This window comes from Fukomys damarensis, unplaced genomic scaffold (assembly GCF_012274545.1).
Source record: "Fukomys damarensis isolate Sample0158 unplaced genomic scaffold, DMR_v1.0_HiC HiC_scaffold_5, whole genome shotgun sequence".
Classification (NCBI taxonomy): domain Eukaryota; kingdom Metazoa; phylum Chordata; class Mammalia; order Rodentia; family Bathyergidae; genus Fukomys; species Fukomys damarensis.
Window position 1 is genome coordinate 75,402,142 of NW_022900917.1, and position 22,129 is coordinate 75,424,270.

The following is a 22,129-nucleotide window of genomic DNA, read 5'->3' on the forward strand; positions in this document are numbered from 1 at the left end:
GGCATCTTCAGGGCACCCTGGGCTCAGGCTCTGTCATTTCTGGAGGAGATACACTTAGAGCCACTGATTCTTTTGAGATGTGGCCATATGCATGGAGGCAAATCACTGTCATGGTAAAAGGCAGGGCACTGGCATCTTCTCCTCTGTTAAGAAACATTCCCTTGACTCTTACCCTTTGTGACCTACAGCAAATCACATAACCTCTTCAAGGACTCAGGTTCTTCCCTGGACAATGGGCTGTTAGGATCATTCCTTTGTGTAGAGAACAGCCCTTCTGAACCCTAAGTGCTAGGAGTGCCCCTGTGTTCTCAGCCATTGGAGTGTGTCCTTGACAACATCCCAGCAGACAGCTTCCCTCTGCTGCTGTGACCACGGGGCCACCCACAGAGTGGACACTGGAATCGGCACACAGATCTCAGAAAAGGAGCCTATGATTGTTGGCAAGTTTATCCTTTCTTCCCGGGAGATAAAGTGAATTTCCCTGTTTGTCTGTCTCTGTTTCTTTTTCCATTTCTCTCTCTTTCTCTGCCCTGGAGCTGTCACACCTCTCATTTTATTTCTGGCTCAATCTACATGCTTAAAATATATGTGTGTGCTCTGCATTCTCAGCCATCTGTCTTGTACTCCTGCTTTCGTTAGCATATATTACATTTCCTGGCAAAAGCTAGTAAATGATACACAGTAAATTACTGCTTCCTTACAGACTGCTGCTGTTTGATCACAGAATATCAGTAAGGTTCTCAGATGCCCCACTGGACTATAGATAAGATTTCTGTCCCTGAAAATGGGGAGCAGGGAGAGGTTTACTTATGAGGAAAGAATAGACATGCTGGATGGGGGCAGGGAAACAAAGAAGCCAGAGCCTACAGAGTAAGGTGTAAGAATCACAGAATATGGGAGATGAGCTTGCTTCACTTCTTCATTTTGCAAAGAACAGAAGCCCAGGGAGGTATCAGGACTCTATTGCTGTTCCAAAGCCAGTAAGAGACCATCTAGACTCGAGATGCTGCTTCTGTGTGCACTCTCTGCAGTTTTCTCTCAGTTTTCTTTGCACCACATCAGCCCAAACCCTACTGAGTACCCGCCCTGGCTAAGTCCACTACCTTGCTCTGTGTCCTTGGGAAAGTCACTGAACCTCCCTGAGCCTCTATAGATGCATCTGATGGAATAACGATACCTGTTCCATACAGCTCCTGTGAAGGCCCAGGTAACTGGCACTGTGTTTAGCCCAAGTCTTGTATCTGGATGCCTGTGTGTGTGTGTGTGTGTGTCTGTGTGTGTCTGTGTGTTTATGCACATGAGTGCACACATGCACACAGACCTGCCAGGCTTTGACTATCACTTCTATTTATGTGAGAGTTAAATCAACTGAGGTTTTCATTGTCTCTCAACAACTTCTTTCACTCTCTGTCCTCACCTGTGAAATTGGTAGTTACCTCCACCTCCCAATGTGCACAATTCATGTTTAATGCAGTTCAGATGGCAGATGTTTGACGTTTAGTAGTGAGGGTTCTTTGCCTTTTAGAAAAAATGAGGCTCTGATAGGAAAAATAAACAAAAATGACTAAAACGTCAATAATGTTCCTCCTTTATAAGTTTCCCAACTTTAGAAACAAAGCCATGGGTTCTAGACTTGAGATGCTCTGGTCACCACTGTTTGCATTTCTGGACACTCCTGTACATTCCAGGGCCCTTAACTAGTCCAAATGCAAAATATTATCTTTTCAGGCAACTGTTGTCGTGTTTTAGGAGCAACAAACCAAAGAACATATTAAGCAGCTGGATTCCATCAGCCTTAGCTACATCCTGTGTGACTAACAAGTTTCTCCACATAGACGGGTATCAGTCAGTTTCTGAAACTGATCACTCCAGCCCCATAGCACAGTAGGGTTTTCTCTAACTTCCTCCACAGCATTGATTCACCAAACACATGCCTACTGCTGTACACAGTGCTGGAAGTGGATTAGCCCACGAGGTAAAGAGGGCTGCTGTCTGGACAAAGACACAGCTCAGAGCATCTGGTGGGACTGCAGGGAAGTAGGTCAACGCTGAGGGAGAACTTTCTAGAAAGGGGACATTTGAGCTGAGTCCTGGGAAACAAACTGTGACCCCACTGTAGACTTGAGCAGTGAGCAGTCCCAAAAGAAGGACTGTTAAATGCTGAGGTGCTGAGGTATGAAAGGCTGGATGAAGAAGGCCAAGGAGCTGGAGCCTACTGAAGTAGGGGAGGGTGCTTTGAGGTGTGCGGGAGAAGAAAGGTCTTGCAGTTCACTAAGAGCTTGTAAGTTCTTTCAGGCAAAGGGTTAGTGTCTTATGTGAGAGCCACTGCATATGTTCAAATAGACATATTATCTAGAGCATACAGTATTCTTTTTAGTCATACCCAAACACAGCTCACTGAGACACTAGGTGTCTATTGTTCTTGTTAACAGAGTATAGAACAAAAGTCTTGTTATCCAATGTGATGGTCAGTTAGAAAAAGCCATTAAAATGGGGAATTACGCAGACAGGACCATGGTAGCTATATAACTTCAACCTATCATTCTAACTTTAAACGTGTATTCCTTTCCCACTTTGGGGGGTGCTGGGTCAGAGGCTCCCTCTGGGCTTCCTGCAAAACCAGAAACACTATGCAGTTCACGATTTCCAGCTTGGAGTTCTGGGAAGTGAATTCTCCCTGACAGTCAGAGCATTTAATTACACAGGAGGGTCCTGGGGGCAAACACAACTGGACAGTTTTCAGTCCACACATCACCTGCTGAGTGGAAACTTTGCTTTTTTCTGACACTGGAGGATGAAGTGTTCAGGTTAATCAAGCATATCCCTCAAAGTTTAGACTGTTCTGCAAGATGAAATACTATCCAGCTCTGCTGGCTTTGGGGAATTTTGGAAATGTCCTAAATATTTCATTTGGAGATGGGTGGGGCTGTATTATTTAAAGTAAATTGGGGAGTTGTCGTTTAAAGGATCGTATAAATCAATTTATAAAATGTAAGCTTATAATTACTTACGGATTAATTCACAAGCAGAAACTGAACTTGGATTACATTTGACCAAGATTTTGATTTCTAAGTGATCCCGCAATTTCTCACCACCCCCTCAAAAGAAAAACAAACAAAACAAAATGGAAAAGAAGCCTAGGATCCAGCAGGACTTCCAGCCCTCCCTGTCCCCTTGGCTCCTTGGGAGGAGAAGGTCTGGAGATGCCCGCTGGAGATAAGAAGGGGCTGTGTTTTATGGGGATAAGGTCAACAGATTTCTTTCTGCGAACAGGAGGATGGGAACAGACATCTCCATGGGCTGACCATGGTGCAGCAGCCCCTCCTTGAACATGCCCCTGTCCCCAAGTCAGTGGGACAGTGCCTTCTGTCCTCTGTACACTGGGCTCACCCCACCTTCCAGTAAGGCCACTGCCCTCAGCTCCTTTTGCAGAAACCAGCTCAGCCATCCTGGGTTATAGCTCCTGCCTCTGTAAGTTGGAGCTCTAGGCAGGGAGGTGTGGAGCTGAGAATCTTTGCCATCTGGCCCTTGGCCTCTGGCTGCCTGGGATGCAGGCCTGGGCTGCTTTATAGCCAGAGCGGGATGTAAGATAAGGAGAAGGCTGGAGGCCTGAGTCAGGAGCTATGTGGAAAGAACCAAAGCTCTGTCTGGACTGCACTAGATCTTCTGTCCCACATAACCCTAACAGTCATCGAGAGAGACGTGGCTGGCAAGTCACTGACCGAGAGGCCACCAGCATCCTCAGCCCCTGAGAGACTCGAGCTTCCGTCTTCCTGGCCTCAGTCTTCACAGTGTGCCCAGAACCAGAGGCAGAAGAACCTCAGCAAGCATGTCACTTAGTGTTTTCCACCCTGGGTTTTCTGGCTTGGGAAAAACTCCAGCTTCACTTCTCAACACCATACACCCGCCAGCAGCACCCACCTGGCTGATGCCCCCGGTGCTCGGCACACTCACTGCCTTACGCTCAGCCACGTTCCCTGCTTGCGGCATTTTCCATGCCAAGTGCAGCCCCCTTTGGGTCCTCAAGTGCTCAGATGCAGTCCAGGTGCCCTTCCCACTGCGTCTGCTTACTGACTGCACACCCATCTAGCCACATGTGCCCCATGACAGCATTTGTGTTTGAAAATCACTGGCTCCTCTGCATTTCCTGCTGGACCACAGGCTCCTTCACAGAAAGGCTAACTTCCTCACCTTTTCCTTCTCCACACCTGTCCATGCTGGACATAGCGGATGTGTGGCCCATGTCAGCTGCATAGGGCCTCAGACCTGACATCCCCTGATCCCTGTCACACTTGCTATTGTCCTCAGTGAATTACACTCAGGCTATGAACCTGAAACAAAAAGCAACTACACACACACACACAAACACACACACACAAAATTGTGCTGGAGCCAGGGAGCTCGTCACTTCCTGTTACCGTCTGACTAAATGCCACTTTAGTGGCATTGCTGATGTCACCTCTTCCCCAGATGGCCATTTCTTTCTTTTTTTTTCTTTTTTTTGGCACTGGGGTTCAAACTCAGGACTTTGTGCTTGCCAGGCATGGGCACCACTGAGGGAGTGGCCTTGGCCATTTCTAATTTTGAGAGGGATTTCCTTCTACCGTGTATCAGTGAGCACCTGGTGGAACTGTGTGGGGGCTGCACAGGGATAGTCAGACCCATTTTACTGATAGAAACACCAGGTTCAGAAGCCCGTAGTGGGTAAGTAGGGAGCTCTCTGAGGCTCAGCCTGGGTCTCTTGTGCTGATGCAAAGATCCAGATGAGGTCTGAGCACACCAGAGGCAGCTCTCAGAGTAGATAAAGACAGCAAACAACAGCTGGAAGCCAGCTGTGACCAGCCTGACCTCTTACCTACCAAGCAGCCACAAGTTTGGGCAAAGAAGCCAAGCCAGTGTGCGCTAGCCTGTCTCTGAGCACCATGGCCCGGTTCAGAGTTTGTCCCTTTACCTGGTCAGGTCTGATGTGGCCCCGGGTGTCCCCGTGCTCATGCTCATTACAGACCCCCGCTTCTTCCTCCAGAGGGTCTGGGGCTCTCATCCCGGGGCCCAGACCCACTGAGGAGTGGCCCTCTGAGCCAGCATCCTCCCCTCCCAGGCTCCCACTCCAAATCCATCCTCCAGATGCCAGCCTTAAACTGCTCAAAATAACTCCAGCATCCCGATAGAGGTCTCCCTTGCTAGGGAAAATGGGCAGAAGTTCTCGACCTGTCAAGCTCTCCATCAAACACGCAGGATAGGCAGGAATGCCAGACCTTCCCCCAAGAACAGTCTCCTCTGGCCTTTCAGAGGCAGAGGCTACAGTGGGATGAACTGATTTGCTTCAGTTCCCAAAGTCCCCTGTGAGCACCTCTTCCTCTCCCCCTGCTCAGTGGCATCAGCAAGTCTTTACAATGTGGGAATTAGCAAATGCCAGGAAGACTGCCCCACCCCAGAGCCGGCCCTTCTGAGAACCTGGTAATGTGTGTGAAGCAGCTCCCAAGGAAGATGAGCATAAGCCGGGCATGATGGGGCATGCCTGTGAGCCCAGCTCTGGAGGCTGAGACAGGCGGATCACAAGTTTCAAGTCAAGGCAGGGAAACTTTGTAACTCAGCAAGACCCTGTCTCCACACTAAGACTAGAAAGGGCTGGGGACGCATCCCAGTGCAAAGGCCCAGATTTACTCCCCGGGACTGCCAAGCAATACAGATCACATAGACACAGTTTTGCAGCATCTCCCATGTGATTTCAGGAGACACAAAGCCCGCAATGGCCCTGGACTAACAATCCTCACTCTTAACCTTGCAGATGTCCCCTGGGAAAGGAGAGGGAGTGGGCACAACAGTCAGGAATGGGGCCAGGGGTCTGAACGTTCCTTTGCTAACCCTTATCAAGGACTAGGGTGACTGGACTGCATCACCATCTCACAGACGAGGACATGGAGGCCTGGGAAGCTTGTGCCTTTTGTCATGACCTGGCTGAGCTGGGCTCCGAATGAGGACTGTGGTCTCAAGGATCCTTGGCCACACTGCTCTCTTTGGAGGATGCAGTAGATGAGGCAAAGTGTGGTTTCTCGGAGTGTTCCAGTCCTACCTAAACTTTGATACTCTCGGATGTCTTACCTTGTGTGGCAGATGAGACAGGCGATCCTGATAGGTGCAGTCTAATCCCTGAGGCTTTAAAAGTAGAGGCAGGAAGCAGAAGAGGGTGTCACAGGGGTGTGAGATACAGACCCACGCCCTGAAAACTTGGGACCCCGCTGGCCTCTGGGTGCTGGGAACAGCCTCCAATTTTAGCAGCAAGAAAGAAAGGATTGTATCCTCTGCCTCGAGCACACACTGCAATAAACAGGTCAAGAGTTGTGGAAGGAACACAGCCTGCTAGCTCTGTTACCACAGCCCAGTGAGGTCCCTCCTGGACATCTACACCAGGCACTGTGAGATGGCACAAATGCTGTTTGAAGTCCCTGAGCTGTGACCACTTCCTAATTCAGCAACAGCAAATGGTTCAGCCACTGTCCCAGAAAGGCCTCTCAGGGAGCAGGCTGTTCCCCCTGCCTCCCGAGGTGAGGGGTGGCATGGGTGCCACTGGGGAGAAAGGCAGGCAGGTGGTGGGGAAGGAGCAGAATGTGGTCCCAGCAAACCAAGGGCTTCCTGGCTCCTCTGTGGCTAGTGCCATCCATGGAATGGTTCTGGGGCCTCTGCAAGAAAATGACTATTTTGATCCCATTGCCTGCACTGCTGAAAGGAGTAATGGTCCCTGTCACATGGGCCAGTGCCCTAGCAAGGGTGACAGTTCCTTGTTTTTTGTTTTTTTGTTTTTTTTTTAATATCAGCAGTTTAACAGAAGTGTATCATTCACACAAAACCCAGTGCAGGCTGAAAACTTCCCAGGACCCAGGGGCCCATTTTCCTTCTCTTTTTTTATCATTATTAAATGTATTGGTACATTTTAGGCATACAACACAGTTACATTCATTATTGGGATCTTGTACCTTTATATGACTTATCAGGTTCTTACTTTTCCCCATTCCCTAGCCCTCCCCTCAGCCCCTCCACCCTTCCCTGTTTACCAAGACATTGTTTACACGTTTTCCTTTTCACATATTTTTTCTTTTCCCTTTTTACTTTTCCCCTACCCCTCCTACTTCCTCTACTCTTTTAGACTTTTCTTCCAATTATAAAATATCAATTATACATTTTGACCCTTATTTACACTTTTATTTTTTCATACCAGAGAAACTATTTGGTATTTATACATGTGTGACTTATTTATTTCACTTAAGAGTATGGCCTCACGGTGCATCCACTTAGCTATAAATCTCTCTAGTTTCTCATTCTTTATGGCTGAGTAGTACTACTCCATTTTACATTTTTAAAAAAACACATCTTCTTTATCCACTTTCCACTTGATGAGCAGTAGGGCTGTTTCCAACTTTTAGCTATTACAAATCATGCTGCTATAAACATGGGTGAGCATATATCACTGTGGTATGATTCTTTTAATTCATTTGGGAAGATACCCAGCAGAGGAATGGCTGGGTCAAATAGGACTTCTAATCTTAGTTGTTTGAGGTATCTCCATATTGATTTCTGCAGTGGTTGCACCAGTCTGTACTCCCACCAATAGTGGAGAAGGGTTCCTATCTCCCCACAACCCCACCAGCATTTGTTACTCATTGATTTCTTGATAGCAGCCATTCTTTGTGGGATGAGGTGGAATCTCAGTGTTGTTTACATCTGCATCACTCAGATGACCAGTGATGTTGAACATTTTTTCATGTGATTATTTGCTGCTTTTACTTCTTGGTCTGAGAAATGTCTGCACCTTGTAAAGTACCCAGTGATTGTCTATGTGAGTTCTATTCGCCCTGTGACCACAGCTTCTACTATCTGGCACTTTTGTCTTACTTCGCTTTCCGTTTTGTGGGTCTAAATATGTCCTTCTGATGTTTCCACGTTCTCTGATGCTCTGCCTGGGGGGAACTGCACTCAGTATGGGTCCTGGGGCACTCGGGTTTGAGTACTGGCTTTCTGTGTCTCTAGCATGACTTTGCATTGTTCTGAGTTTCAGGCTGTGGTCCAGGAAGTGCTTCCTGGAAGTATCAACTCTGATCCACAGGCCGGCAGGCTATGCCGAGCACTTCACAGGAATCTTAAAAGAGATGAACAGTAGGCAAGTTTGGTTTGAGGAACAATGTGGTTTGCTTCAATGGCATGTTACTCCCTTAACTTTTGCCTCTTCTTCCCCTCTGTCCTTCCAGCCTGGACCTGCTGGCGGATGTTCAGTATGCCTTCGGGCTTCCTTTCTACCCTGCCTATGAGGGGCAGTTTTCCCTGGAAGAGAAAAGCCTGTCACTGAAAATCATGCAGTTCTTGTCCAACTTCATCAGATCTGGGTGAGCTGACCACTTGTCCCGAACCCTGTCATAGGTACCTCCATCTGAAAGGAAAGGCCACAGTCTGCTCAGGGGACTAAGCCTTCCTCCCTAGATGCTGGGAGTGCTGGCCATGGCTCTGCTGTCTTATCTCCCTCTTTAGACTGCCACCTTCGTATAGATTAGTCTTCACGGTGAGAGTTTCCAGTCACACCCTGCTGTGGTCCAGACACATTTCATAGCTCTCCTTCCGGGTTATTGCCTGGGCATGCCCTGTGTTGTAGGAGGTTACATGGCACCTCTAGCCCTGCCCAGCGGAAGCCAGTGGTGCCCACCCATCCCAGCTGTGACAACCAGAGCTGTCCCGGGGACTGATAATTACCCCTGGGGGCACAACCCTGGGAGGAGAGCCAGTCTCCCCCAGGAGGAGGAACTGCCTCTGTAGGATGTGAGCCACAAGCTCCCTCCTGCTCCCCATCCTCCCTGTCTCCATGGCACTCACCTCCCTTACTGTCCAGACCCCTCGCTTCCCTCTTCCCCTAGCTTTTGTTTCCCTCTGACTTCTTGCCGGATGTGTGTTCCTTCCCCAAGACTGTGCTAGGCACCCCCAAGAAAGTAAACAGGTTTAAAAAAAGTCCTGATCCTGCAAAGCCACAAGGTTCTGACACCTAAAAATGAAAGCCAAGCATAGGTCAAAGCAAGGCAGAATGAAGCTTTTGGTAGTTTGCTGTGGGAGTTGAAAAAGGCATTTGTTCTAATTTGGGTTTTGGAAAATATTTCCCTGAGAAATAAATTTATGCCAGGCCTTGAGAGATGAGCAAAGGAGAGGGCACTCTGGGTGGAGGAGAGCCCTGGGTGAGATGGGTGGCAATGGCATGGCAGGGCCTGCTGGGCCATGTCTGAGGGGATGCAACATCCCTTTTGTGGGGAAGGGGACTCAAGGGTGGCAGGTGGGTTTCTGAGCTCTGGGCCCATCCTGCTGCCTGGGCCTTGAGAAAACCAGGGCGTCCCAGAGACTCAGTGGTGTCCAGATCAGAGAATGTCAGGGCCAAAGGGCACCATGGCCTCCTGAGCACCCAGAAAGACCAAAGGCCAACACTAGGGCCCGCATGATGCTACCAGATCACAAGCTCACATCTGTCCCTTGCAGTAATGTCCCGAGAGGAGTGGGCCCGGGGAACCTTATGCCTCAGTGGCTTTGGGGCCCAGTGAAGGTTCCAGTTCAGGTCAGACCTGTGTATTCATACCCAGTGCTCTAAGACGAGTGACATGGCCCTCAGACTGAGTGCAGCTAGGCAGGGATCCCATGTGATAAAGGAGAGACAAGTTTTCCTTAGGGACATTTCTTTCTCTCATCTCCCCAGAAATCCCAACTACCCACATGAATTCTCACGGAAGGCACCTGAGTTTGCAGCCCCCTGGCCTGACTTCATCCCGGGGGCTGGCAGAGAGAGCTACCAGGAGTTCAGCACCCTGCTTCCCATTCGGCAGAGCCTGAAAGAAGCTGACTGCTCCTTCTGGTCCAAGTACATCCAGGCCCTGAAGGCACCAGCAGGTAGTGAAGCCCAGGGGTGGTAGGGGTGAGGTGCTAGCTGTTGCTCTCAGCACCTACTGACTGGCTGTCTGTGCCACGTGCTGTGCCATGTGCCTCCTTGGGTTACTGGATGCTGATGGCCCGGCCCCTGCTCATGACTCCTATCTGGTACTCTTTTTGCCAAGAGCCTCCTGCTCTGATATAGGTCAGCAAAGGAAGCAGGAGAGAGCCCAAGGAGAGGAAAGTGGGAGACTGGGTGATGAGCTCCTAGCCAGGAATACTAGTACAAAAGAGAGGTCAGGATTCTGAGTTTCATCCTTGTAGCCCTTCAAGAGCTAAATAGAAATTCTGGACAGGCCATTCAAGCCCAGGGAAAACTGTGTGCTCCCACCACTTCCTGTTGCTGAAGTAGTAAGGAGAGAAATTTAATCATAATAAAGGTGTCAAGAAGGTAGTGATGAGCTTCATGCCCTTGGGAAGCATCTAGGAGATGTAGAAATGACAGACAGGACCTTAGCTCTGCTGGCACCATTGTGGAAGTCTGTGGGGCATTAGTGGGGAATGAACACTGGAGGCTGAGACCTTTCTGGTCCAAAGGAAAACCACTGGGGAAGAGAATCCCTGATCTGGCTTTGACCAACCGGGGTGCCCCTCTGTTTCAGGTGGAGCCCTAGATGGGCAGTCAGCAGGGACTGAAGATAAGGATTTGTTGGCTGGGTCTGAGCTGGGACAAGACTTCCTGGACCTCCCAGAGCCAGGTCCCAAGAGCTACAGCAAGTGACCTTCCTCTGAGGTCCCACCCACACTGCCCACTGTGGTCACCTCATTCTCTAAAAGAGCCACTTGATTTCAATAAAGTGTCCACATGCACTAACACTTCAGTGACTCTGATTTGTGAATTCAAGGCTATTCTTGGGCCACACCAAACTGTATTATGATAATCTTCCTGGGGCTTCAACCGTGGACTGGTATTTTTTCTAACAGATATTCATAGAGCATCTACTATTTACCAGGCCCTGTTCTCGGTGCTGAGGAGTTAAGGGCCTTGCTCCTCTAGAAGGAGAGAAAGTCAGACAAACAGAATCAGTGACACAGAAAAAGTGCATCCATGGAGGGTAGGCCCAGAGTGTCAGTACCAATCTGAGTGATGGAAGATATTTATTTGGGACAGCTCCAGAATGAAGGTGGGAGACCAACTTGATCTATGCAACCTTCTAGCCAGAGTCCACAAGCTTGATACCAAGGCCAAGAGGGTGGAGAAAGAAAGGACACATCCATGGGCCCTCCTGAAGGTTATGGGAGCAGATGCAAGGGAACAGAATGACCACAGCAGTTTTTGGTTGATTCAGGTTCCTGGACAAGCAGAAAATATCCCAATTTTTCATTCCCAAGGGACACACTTGTGAAATCAAACCTTTGTGAACTCTCTCTGGGGGAATGGGAGAGGGCAGCGGGAAGCGTGGGTGAAATCAAAGCAAGATTTGTGTGTTTACAGAAATGTCACAGTGAAAACCATTGATTTGTACACCTAACAACCTTTGATAATATAATGAAGAAAGCCAGTTATTAATAAGGCAACGGAGGAAGAAGGAATTTAAAAATGTTTTGACAGCCTCAGATTTTAGAGTAGATATCACATCCATAGAACATGAACAACATGCTCTTATTTATAATAAAATTGAAAATCATGAAAAACACTTTGACAATTATACTTTTATATTTTATACAACATTCCTTAAATAAAATTATTCATCCCACCAAAGTAATCAGAAGGTAAGAAAAATAAGAAAGTAAGAAAACACGCAGAAATACATAGAGAGAAATCTAAATAAAATAACATATGCATATAAAAATATCATACAGAGAGAAAAAAATCTCACCCCACTGTCTTTCTCTGTCTCTGTGCCTTTATCTGTGCAAGTGCACCCCCTGTCAAGAAAAAGCAGGTGGAATTAGTCAGCAGTCTCTGTCATTCACATGGCACATCATAAAATGAATTCGTACCCATAACCTCATTTGAGTTCAGACAAAACTCAGGAACGATCTGCAGGTTGGATGAAGCCCCAAAAGGCTCACAATGTGCTGAGATGCATGCTAGGAAGGGGAGGACCAGAGTTCAGCCCATGTCTCCAGGTCAGGGGAACATTCCCTCCAGGAAAGAACAGGAGGCATCTGCCCCACCTGCATGTCCTGGGATTCTGAGGGGAGGCAGCCCTAGGTGAGAAGCATTTTTGGCCAAGAGTTGGATGACTTGGAGTACTTCTTTTGACCCCAGTGAATCCTGGCTATTATGTCTTGTGTCTACATGTCCCCTGAAGCCTCATGCAGTCATAGGTGCGGCTTTTCAGAGATTGCTGGGTCTAGAGTGTGTGGAGCTCAAAATAAATGTGTGATGCTGGAATCAGTAGTGTGTGGTCACTAAGTTGGTCCTCTGATTTGTTTGGCATAGTTCTGGATAGGATTAAGGGTGCCCCACCAAGGGTATGAGTCCTATCTTCATGCTAAGGAGGCCCAAGAATACAAAAAGCTATTCACTTGCTGCTTTCTGCTTCACTACTTTGCTGCCTTCTGCCTGCCATGAACTGTTTCTCCTCTGCGATGTCCCTCTGCTGTGCCATCCTGCCTTGGAGCCAGACAACTGTGAATTGAAACCTCAACAACTGTGAGATAAATAAACATTTCCTCCTTTAACTTTTGGCATCAAATATTTTGTCTCAGCAATGAGAAAAGACACTGGCCTTGACCATTTGCTGGGCTTGCCAGGGAACCTTTACAAAATGCTATGTATACCCCAAACTATAGGATCATAATCTCTGGGGGCTGGGGTTCAGGCCTGAGTGTCAATGCACAGTAAACTGTGGATATGACTCTTTCTCTGAATTTACTTTCCTAGCCTGTCTGTAGAGGGAACTTGGTTAACTTACTAAGCAAGTGAACAATATTTACCAAGGTTTAAGATGGAAGGTGATGGGAGCATAGGGCACTCACTCATCATAGGGCAAGCAATGTCCCCAAAGGTGAACCTGTCCTAATACCCAGAACCTGTGAAGAACCAAGGCTCCACGCCAAAGGGAACTCAAGGTTGCAGGTGGGGTTAAAGTTGCCAATCAGCTGGCTTTAAGTTGCCAGGAATTATCTAGGCAGATCCAATGTAATAACAAGAGTTATTAAAAATACAGAGGGGATGGGAAAGAGAGAACCAGAAAGAGGACAACATGTGAAGAACTTGGCCCAACATTGCTGGCCTGAAGACAGAGGAACTGGGCCAAGGCAGAATGGGCAGCAACTAGAATCTGGCAAAGGCCAGAGCATAGATTCTCCTTTTTGCCACCAGAATGAATGCACTCATCAAGTACCTTGGTTTCAGCCAACTGGAAATTCATGTTGGGTTTTCTCTTTACAAAACTGTGAGACAATACACTGTACCACACAGGGACAGCTCCTCCCAGCCCATACATTTGCGGTCATTTGTTAGAGCAGCTACATAAGGCTAATACATCATTACAAGTATTCCCATGTCTACTTCATCCCACCCTGGGACCAAACCTCAGGCAGAGCTAGCTCAGTGTTTTTCTGGTGATGAGAAGTTCACCCAAGGCCAGTTTCAAAACCCCAATTTGCCAGCACTTGCTGTGATGATGGATAGGGTGATGGGCTAAGGTGGAGGAACAGTTTTTGATCACCCCTTGTGAGCCCTGCACATGTGTGTGGCCTGGGCCCACTATTTGACATCTACTGTTTTGTTCTCAACCTTTAGAAACTGAGATAGAAGCACCCCATTTTGACATCCTGTCTTAATAATAATGCCTACTTTGCAGATTTGTCCTACTGATTAAGGGTGCTAGTGTATGTGAACAGAAAACAGTGAGGCGCAGTTCACAACGGCCTTGCAGTGAATGGTGGGGTTGTCACACCTACCATGTACCCATTGTGAAAGGCAAGAGTGGGAAATAAGAGGACTCCAGAGGCCAGGCCATCATGGCCCTACCCTAGAGCAGGTCTCAGAAAACCAAGGCATTTGAACTTCGGGGGGCTGGAGCCCATCCATCAGTCAGCTGCATCACTGCTGGTTTAGAGCTCTGGACTGAAGAGCCCCACATTGGTGCTCTTTTCCACGCATTGAAGAGACTTCTGTTGGTGTCATGGGGATTATGCAGATCATTTCCAAATCAGCTGAGCAACCATGAGTGCATTTGAGCAGCCACAGAGACATGAAGGGATCATAGACTTCTCCCCATCTATGAAGTTCAAAAAGGGAGCAGCACACCCAGTACTAAGACTAGGGTCACTGAAAAGTCAGGAGGTGAGTCAGGCACCTTCTCATGTGGAGAACCAGAGCAGCCCGCTGGATGAGTACATATTGAATCAGGAAGAAGGAAATGTAGAAATTATCAGGAAGCCCAGTCATGAGTTAACTTCCTCCTGAGTTGGAAGCATCACAGAAGACAGGAAAATGAGGCCCATGATCTTCTCCAGCAGAGGTTGCTGGACACTAATACCATCCTTACTCCACACCTCACAAATACATTGGGAATGCTAAGAGTCCAGGAACTCTCCAGGGCCCACCAAAACTGGGAAGACAGAGACAGTTTCTCCCAACCTATCCCAGGCCTCAAAACAATGGCTTCTGGACCAGGCTGAGGATACAGAAATCAGCTGAGGGGTTCGTCAAGAACATAGATGTCTGTCTCCAAGGTTTTGAGACTTTTAGATCTAAGGCAGGGCTCACAAATCTAAATTTCCAATGAATAACACCTTTGGATAGGAGTCATTTTCTGTCATCTCTCTGCCACTATAATCCTGTTCCCCAGAAGCAATGTCTACCTCTTTTACCACTTTCCATCATAGTCCACACACCTTGATAACTCTATGAGTTTACTTGTGTTTGTGATTTGTTAATTTTACACTGGACCTGTTGACTTTCTTCTCAGTGCATCTACCTCCTGTGCCTCTACAAGTTGGGCAAAAAGTATAATTTCTACTTCTTCTTTTGGTAACTTTTGCAGCCCTAACCAAAATCTTCTTTTTCCCTCATTTTTGGAATGATTTCCTAGCTTCCTATGACCACATCTGCACCCTCAACCCAGAGCTTCCCCCAACCCTCCCTTTCTCTCTGGCTTCCTAGCTTTGCACACTTTTTTCTTTGACTGTTCATTCTCTTGGCTTCATTGTGTCCTCAGACCTCACTAACCCTCCAGATCCATGGGGTAGTTCTAGCAACTGAAAGCCTCTAACAGCACTGATTTGAGTAAGACTCAAAGGTCTACAGCTCACAGGACAAGCAGGCTTCCGGGGCTCATTTCATATCCTTCTAGTCCACGGCACACACACCGGACATCCAAGAGGAATATTTTTCTCCTCAAGAGCTAAAGACTCTCTTTCATTATATTCAGTGCCTTGCTTAAAATCTTGCTACATTTTAGAGCAAGCTTTGCATAGACCACATCATGCGGAAGCTTTGTTTCATCTGAATATTTATAAGTGCTGTTTTTCCTTTCCTTCCCACTCTTCTTCCCTTCCCTTCCCATTCCTTCCCTTCCTTTCCTTTGTCTCCCCCTCCCTAATCCAATCTTTCCTAATCTAACCTTCCCTAACCTGAAAGTCCCTAACCCAACCTTCCTGGACTTAACCTTCTTTAACCCAACTTTTCCTAATGGAGCCTCCCTAATCTAACACTCCTTAATCCATCCCTCCTAACCAAACTTTTCTAAACCAATCTTCCCTATCCTAACCTTTCCTAACCCAATCCTCTTTAACCCAACCTTTCCTAACCCAACTCTCCTTAACCCAGCCTTCCCTAACCTGACCTTCCCTACTGTTCCCCCTTCCCCTCCTTGGTGTCCCCTCCCCTCTGTCCCTTCCTCTCTCTACAATCCACCCTGCTTCCACCTGATTAAACACCCCAGCTTCCTCCAGAGGAAGACTGCAGATTTAAAGCAGAGCCCTACAGTCCTGCCTCAAAGGTTTCTACCTGAGTTGATATTCTGGCTCTAGAGGTAAGAAAGTGAGTGGTGGCCCTAGGTGAGACAGATGAGCCATGAGAGCTTGGAAACAAATATAAGGGCAAAGGACAATACTTGGGCTCTGTCACAGTGTCACTAGACTACAAGTCTGTGTACTTTGAAAAGTGAGGGGAGCCAATATTCATCCAAGGCTCTTGCTAGTCATTTCTATGAGACCCTAGGGTTGTTCTCTTCCTCCTCCTGCCTCTTATTCAAACTAGGGCCCATCTAGTCTCCCTACCCTCTGAATGGAATTTAAGCCCTCCCTGCTTCCCTTCCCCTTATCCAGCTGTCCCAAATATTCCTTAATCTACTTACCGTCCAGGCCAGGTGTGAATAACGGGGGAGAGGGTGCTTGGGTCCCCTCCTTGAGTACAGGCATCTATGTGTGTCTGACGGATGAGTGACTCCTTCCCCAGGGCCATCCTCACTATGGCCCAACCATCTCCTCGACCTCTCCCAGCTTGATTTGTTTGTTCAACTGCAAAATGAAGAAATAATGTGACCAGCAGCACAGAGCTACTGTGAGGGTAAAATAAAATCATGTCCTCGGAGTCCTGTGGGTCTCTCGTGACGGGGAAAGGAGCAGGGTTCTGTGTGAGCAGAGGGCCCACCTGAAGCCAGACACTGCATCTTCCTGGCTCTGCCTCTTGGAAGTTGACTCTCATCTCTGAGCAAGTAGTTAGTGATCTCCACTCTGGAGGAGCTGTGAAGAGTGAATATATTAGGGTACATGAAAGCACACGTGAAGATCTGCACACTGCAACTGCCCCAGAAGTGAGGGCCCCAGAGTGCCAACTGAATGTATCTCTGACCCAGCCCTCTTTGTGTGGACTTGGCTGGCTTTATGCCACAGCCCCTTTGCATTGTTCCACCATCTGCATGAAGCACCATGCCTGTCTCAGGTTCACTGCAAGATGCAGTCAGAAGACTAAGGCCACAGCTCACTGCTCTATAAAGGACAAGCTATAAATACATCAGGTCATTAAAAAGAGGAAGAAGAGCCAGAACATGTAAATCCAACTCACCCAGCATCTTTCCCAGCCCTGCAGAACAACTTGAGTGACCAGGTCAGAAACAAGATCACCAGTTGCCTCTTCCAGCAGTCCTGGAAACCCCAGGGCTTTCACCAGGAAGGTCACAAATTAAGCCTGGGGTGACTCACTGGACATTGGTCCTGGGCAGCCTCTTTCTAGAAGAAGAAGGATAGTGTTCCCTAGCAGGGATGGTCCAAGGCTTGGTCCCAGCTGCCCTCTTGAGCTATATGTGTATCTCTGGAGTGTCCTGATGTTGGGAATCTGGAGAGTTAGGAAGGGAAGAGTGAATTAGAGAACCCAGATGATCTTGGCCAATTTATTGAGTCCTTGAACCCCTACTTCCGCCCCTATGCACGGGGGTTTCTTGAGTGTATGTAAGAAATGTGCCTGACAACAGCAGTGCTTGACAGATATTAACCTGCTCCTTGTCCTCCTCTTCTTCCCACCTCCCCTTGGCAGGCTTATCATTTCATTTGCTTCCCAACCACCTGGTTCATAGTGAACACTCAGTGGGTCTTTGGGAGATAATGAAGCTCAGAGTTGCTGCCTGGGTCTACCAGGGACCAGATTTCTTGTGAGGAGTGTTAGGTGGGGTAATGACCCACAGCATGTCCACACTCAGATGCTTGCAACCTACAAAAAGGCTTTGCTACCTCACAAAAAGGACCCTGTAGTAAGGCTAGGGATTTTAATACAAGGGAGTTTCTGGATCATGTCATGGGGGCCCAATCTGAACATGTGGCCCTTAAAAGCAGAGAATCTTCACTGGCTAAGATGAGGCAGAAGAAGGAGGAAGAAGAGGTGCACTGGGAGAAAAGGGCAGAGAGACCCCAAGCGTGAGGACTAAATGTCCCTCTCCTGGCAGTGAGACATGGGAGCTGGAAACAAGGACAAGAAATACACCCCTGGAAGCTGAATGGCCTTAAGCTGGCAGCCAGCAAGGAGATGGGGACTTCAGTCCCACAACAACAAGCAAACAAATTGTGCCAACCAACTGAAGGAGCGAGGAAGTGATTATCCCTTCACACCTCCAGTGTGCAACACAGCCCTGCGGGCACCTCAAGTTCAGAGCAGCCTGATCATGTCAGACTTCTGACTTCCACAAAAGAATTCTCTGAAGACATTAAATTTGTGGTAGATTCCATGCCAGCCACAGAAACCTTCAGACTGCAAAGGTATCAGAAACACCAATTTCTTGATTAATCTAGGCACTTAGCAAGAGTGAAGTCTGACGTCAGGCTCACACCAGTGCCCCCCCCCTCTTTCCTGGATCCATCAATCCATCTTCAGGACACTGTTATGGTTACCATAGCCCTAGCCCCTGAATCTTAAAGACTCTACATTGCTAGCATATTGAAGCCAAGTCTTGTGATGTGGGATACTGTGGGGCAAATGCATCAGGACTAAGCATATCCCCACACGGTGGAAACCAAAGCATGTTCCAGAAGCAAGAGCTTTCTTCCCCAAAGGTTCTACAAGCTCCATGTTGTATTGCTGGGACAAGTCCACCTCCTTGGGCGACATCGCTCAAATGGTCACACCTCACATCCACTGGATGGACTAAGAGCTGGGCTGGTGGTGCTAGCAAGAGAGTAGAGACAGAACTTGCCTTAGGCCCATCTTGCACTTTCACATCTCAATTAGGTTATGGGCAAACACTTTGGGGTCAAGATCCTCTAGTTGTGGTTTCACATGTCACAAAAGCAGAATCTGCCTTTTTCTCCACCTTCTTTCTGACCTTCAAGCATTGAAATTGGGTCAAAGCTTTTGGTGCATGATGATTTAGGCAGGGAGATCATAAAGCTTAGTCAGTGAGCAAAAAAACAAAACAAAACAAAACAAAAAAACCAAGACGAGCTGCTTGGCCATCCCACTGCCTCCACATGGGCCCTGGGTGAGCAGGGAGACTGAAGACACAAAGCAGACAAGTCAGGAGGAACCTCCTTGGTCACTTCCCTGTCGTGACCCACACAGCATAGGGTCTGAAGCCAGGGAGAGAGAGCAGTGGGAGATGAAGAAGACAATGAAGAGACCAAGATTACTCTTGATAGCTGGGACCAGGTGGAAACATAGCTTGTCGGGAGCTAATGGCCACCTGAGCACAACTGTGCTCTTTATTTACGGTGGAAGGCAAACAGGAAGAGAAGGAGGGGCAAATCATGCTACATGGCCTGTGTGGCCTAGGCAGAACTTAGTGTGATTATTTCATGATCAGGGCATGTGCAGGAAGGCAACAGGGGTGGATACAAAGTGTCTCCCAGGTCTGTGCCCTCCACGGTCTACAGCATGAGTCACACAGACTCTAATCTACGGAGGAGAAAGGGAGTAGGGAGGAGGTGAAGGACAATCTTCAGGATAGGCCTGCGGCACTTCCCCAGTGAGGCCCTGAAACTGGGGACATTTGAGCAAGTGGCCAGAGCACCCTGATATGTCCAGAAGGAGGAGAAGGGCTTGGAGGCAGAAAGGGAGTGTGCTTATTGTCACACTCATCACCAGGCAAAACCCTCACAGAATTGAGCTAGAGCAGGAATTTCCATGTGTGAAATTCTGCATTTCTTTGTCACAGGAAAGGAAGGTAGAATACCCGTCTCGGTGATTCCAGCAGGGTAAGCTGATCAGGCCCTGTAGCAGGGATAGGGACTGGAACAGTCTGGCGGAAGGGCCGCTGATGCTATCCCACAGGCTCTCTGAGGATTGGCTGGCAGGACTGTGCCTGCTGCAGCGGCTGCTGTCACATAGAGGGTTCTGAGGATCCATCACACGGGGCACTGAGAGCAGTCAGAATGCCCCTGGGAACCCCTTGTGAAGCCAGTGGATAAAGTTGTGGTCCAGGCACTGCCTCAGCTGTGGGGCAACAGGAGACAAGCAGCCGGGCAGCAACTGAGGACAGAGCCTGGCCTCTGGGCCCCAGCATCTCTTGCCAGCTGCCCCTTTGTAGCTCCAGAACCTTTTGAGCTATCATGGTGATACAGGACAGGGGACACCGAGGCAGGGGAAACAGCTCTCTGCAGAGGGGACAGATGGCCCTTCAGGAATCCCCTCCACAATACACCAGCTGAGTCAGCCAGCCACAGAGCAGATGATGTCAGGGCCACTGACTGCCATGAGCTCACCCACCAGGTGACAACACAGCCCCATTAGTTCTAACATTTGTTAGCTGTGAAGAGAAAGGGCAGGGTCCTCATGGCCTGCAGTCCCTGCCACCCTGTGACCTGGGGGACCCTCTGCAGATTGCACACTAGAACCTAGGGGACAGAGAATTTAGAACTGTGACAAAAGGCAGACAAGAGGAAAGACTCGTGATCCCACCCAAATCCTAGCCCCCAGAGAGTTGCTCCTGATGTTTTAGATTATGACATTCTGGGCTATTTAATTATTTGATTAAAACAAATGTTATCAGGCATGTTTCAAGGGTGTAACCTGATTTTACAGGATCTGTGCAGACTGTGAAACAGTTCCTTACCGAAGCAAGTTAACATAGCTTTCGTCTCACACGTTCTCCCACAGGGCTTTTTTTTTTTTTTTAAACAAAACAATTAAATAGCATTTAGCATGAATCCCTTATTTAGTACATTTTTCACCTACAGTCCGCACGAATTCAGATTCGATGTTTATAAACTTATTTATCTAATTTACATGTGTGAATAAAACCAGCTCATGTGCTATATGCTACTTTGTTGTCTATTTTAAAAACAAAAACTTTTCAACAAAGTGTGGGCCTTGACTACATCATGAATTAGTCACCTAACCCATTTTTAAATCACTCTATTGGATTTTGCATTGTTGGGCGAGGTCAGGTTCTGGTACTTTTGAATGAGAATCTTATACATCACCCAAATTTACCCAGAACATCTGTAATAGGCAAAGGCACTGCCAAGGCAGAAAGAGCCCCTCTCAGCTCTGACACAGGAAGTTTCTCCTCCAGAGGTAGAGAAAATCTTTGTTGCTTTGGTTGATCATGAAAAAGTAAGTGGCTTCACTTATAAGTGTGCAATGCTGTACACACACACACACATGCGCGTGCACATGCACACACATACTTCTCATCACAATTGTCACTATTACTTCTCCCCAGGCTGGGCATGGTGGTGCACGCCTGTAATCCCAGCACTCGGGAGGCTGAGGCAGGAGGATTGCTGTGAGTTCGAGACCAGCCTGGACTACATAGCGAGTTCCAGGTCAGTCTCAACTACATAATGAGACCCTGTGTCAAAAAAACAAAAAGAACCAAACCATTACTTCTCCCCAAGCACACAGGCCTGCATGAAGTAGGCAGCAAAACCACCATATATTACCCCATGGACCTCCCCTACCGCTGGCCTTCCTCAGCTCGGTCCCAACATTCTGACCTCCTCCCTCAGGACCATAACAATGCTTCAGAGGCCCCAAGTAGAATCAAATGATTTCTCATAGGACATCAGGGTGTGAAGGGACATAAGGGACCATCCCTTCCCATCTCCTATTTTCTAGATGGAGACTGAGGCTGGAAGAGGGGCAGGTGCCCCAGAGTGTCAACAGTAGGCACAAGACCTGGAGCAGAATACACATGACATCAGGGCTACCTGCAGGACTGGCAAGAAATTTGGGAATCAACTGACGTGGCTGGAACATGGATCATGAGGGCAAGGAGTATACCAATGCCTCCATTGCATGAGTGTGGACAGCTGTGGGTGTTTGGGACTTGTCCATCCTCACGCTGTCATGCCAGGTGGCCCCAAGGACAGACTCTCTCTTCCATGTACACTCAGAGACGCTGCGGCTCAGGAGCACAAATGACTTGCCACGGTCACACAGCTGGCCCCTGGTTCTCCCGTGAGTCATTTTCAGATGCGAATTCCAGGACAGTGTTCACAGCCCTCCCTCACCCATTGTGTCACACACCGTGTTTCACAAGTCAGTGGGGAAGTGGGACCCTTTCTCCAGAAGTAGTCGGGGCAGACCCCACTGAGGAGCTGGACAGGACCTGTCCCTCCAAGCCTGGGTCATGGGGCCTCTGCTGATGCAGGGAGTGCTCACATCACGTGGAAACAGGTGAGCCTTAGGGACAGGGTTGGCTGTGTAGAGTGAGGGCTGAACTTCAGCCACCATGATGATCTGACCGGAGCTGAGCTGGCGCTACTGTGCAAGACTCAAGTTCCCCAGCCAAATACAGCCACCTTCCTCATCTCTGTGCTCCACCAAGTTCTGTTCTGAGGACAA

At 48.3% G+C, this 22,129-nt stretch overlaps 1 protein-coding gene across 2 annotated transcripts in view; it reads left to right on the top strand.

Moving 5' to 3' along the window:
- Positions 1-10,726, top strand: part of Tg (thyroglobulin) — a 203,508-nt gene extending 192,782 nt beyond the window's left edge. For both annotated transcript variants that reach the window (XM_010629590.1, XM_033760858.1), the window contains exons 46-48: positions 8,244-8,378; positions 9,722-9,912; positions 10,554-10,726. In XM_010629590.1, coding sequence (XP_010627892.1) covers positions 8,244-8,378; positions 9,722-9,912; positions 10,554-10,672 — 445 coding nt within the window. In that variant the 3' untranslated portion in view covers positions 10,673-10,726. The remainder of the gene's footprint in view (positions 1-8,243; positions 8,379-9,721; positions 9,913-10,553) is intronic.
- The last annotated feature ends 11,403 nt before the right edge of the window (positions 10,727-22,129 follow it).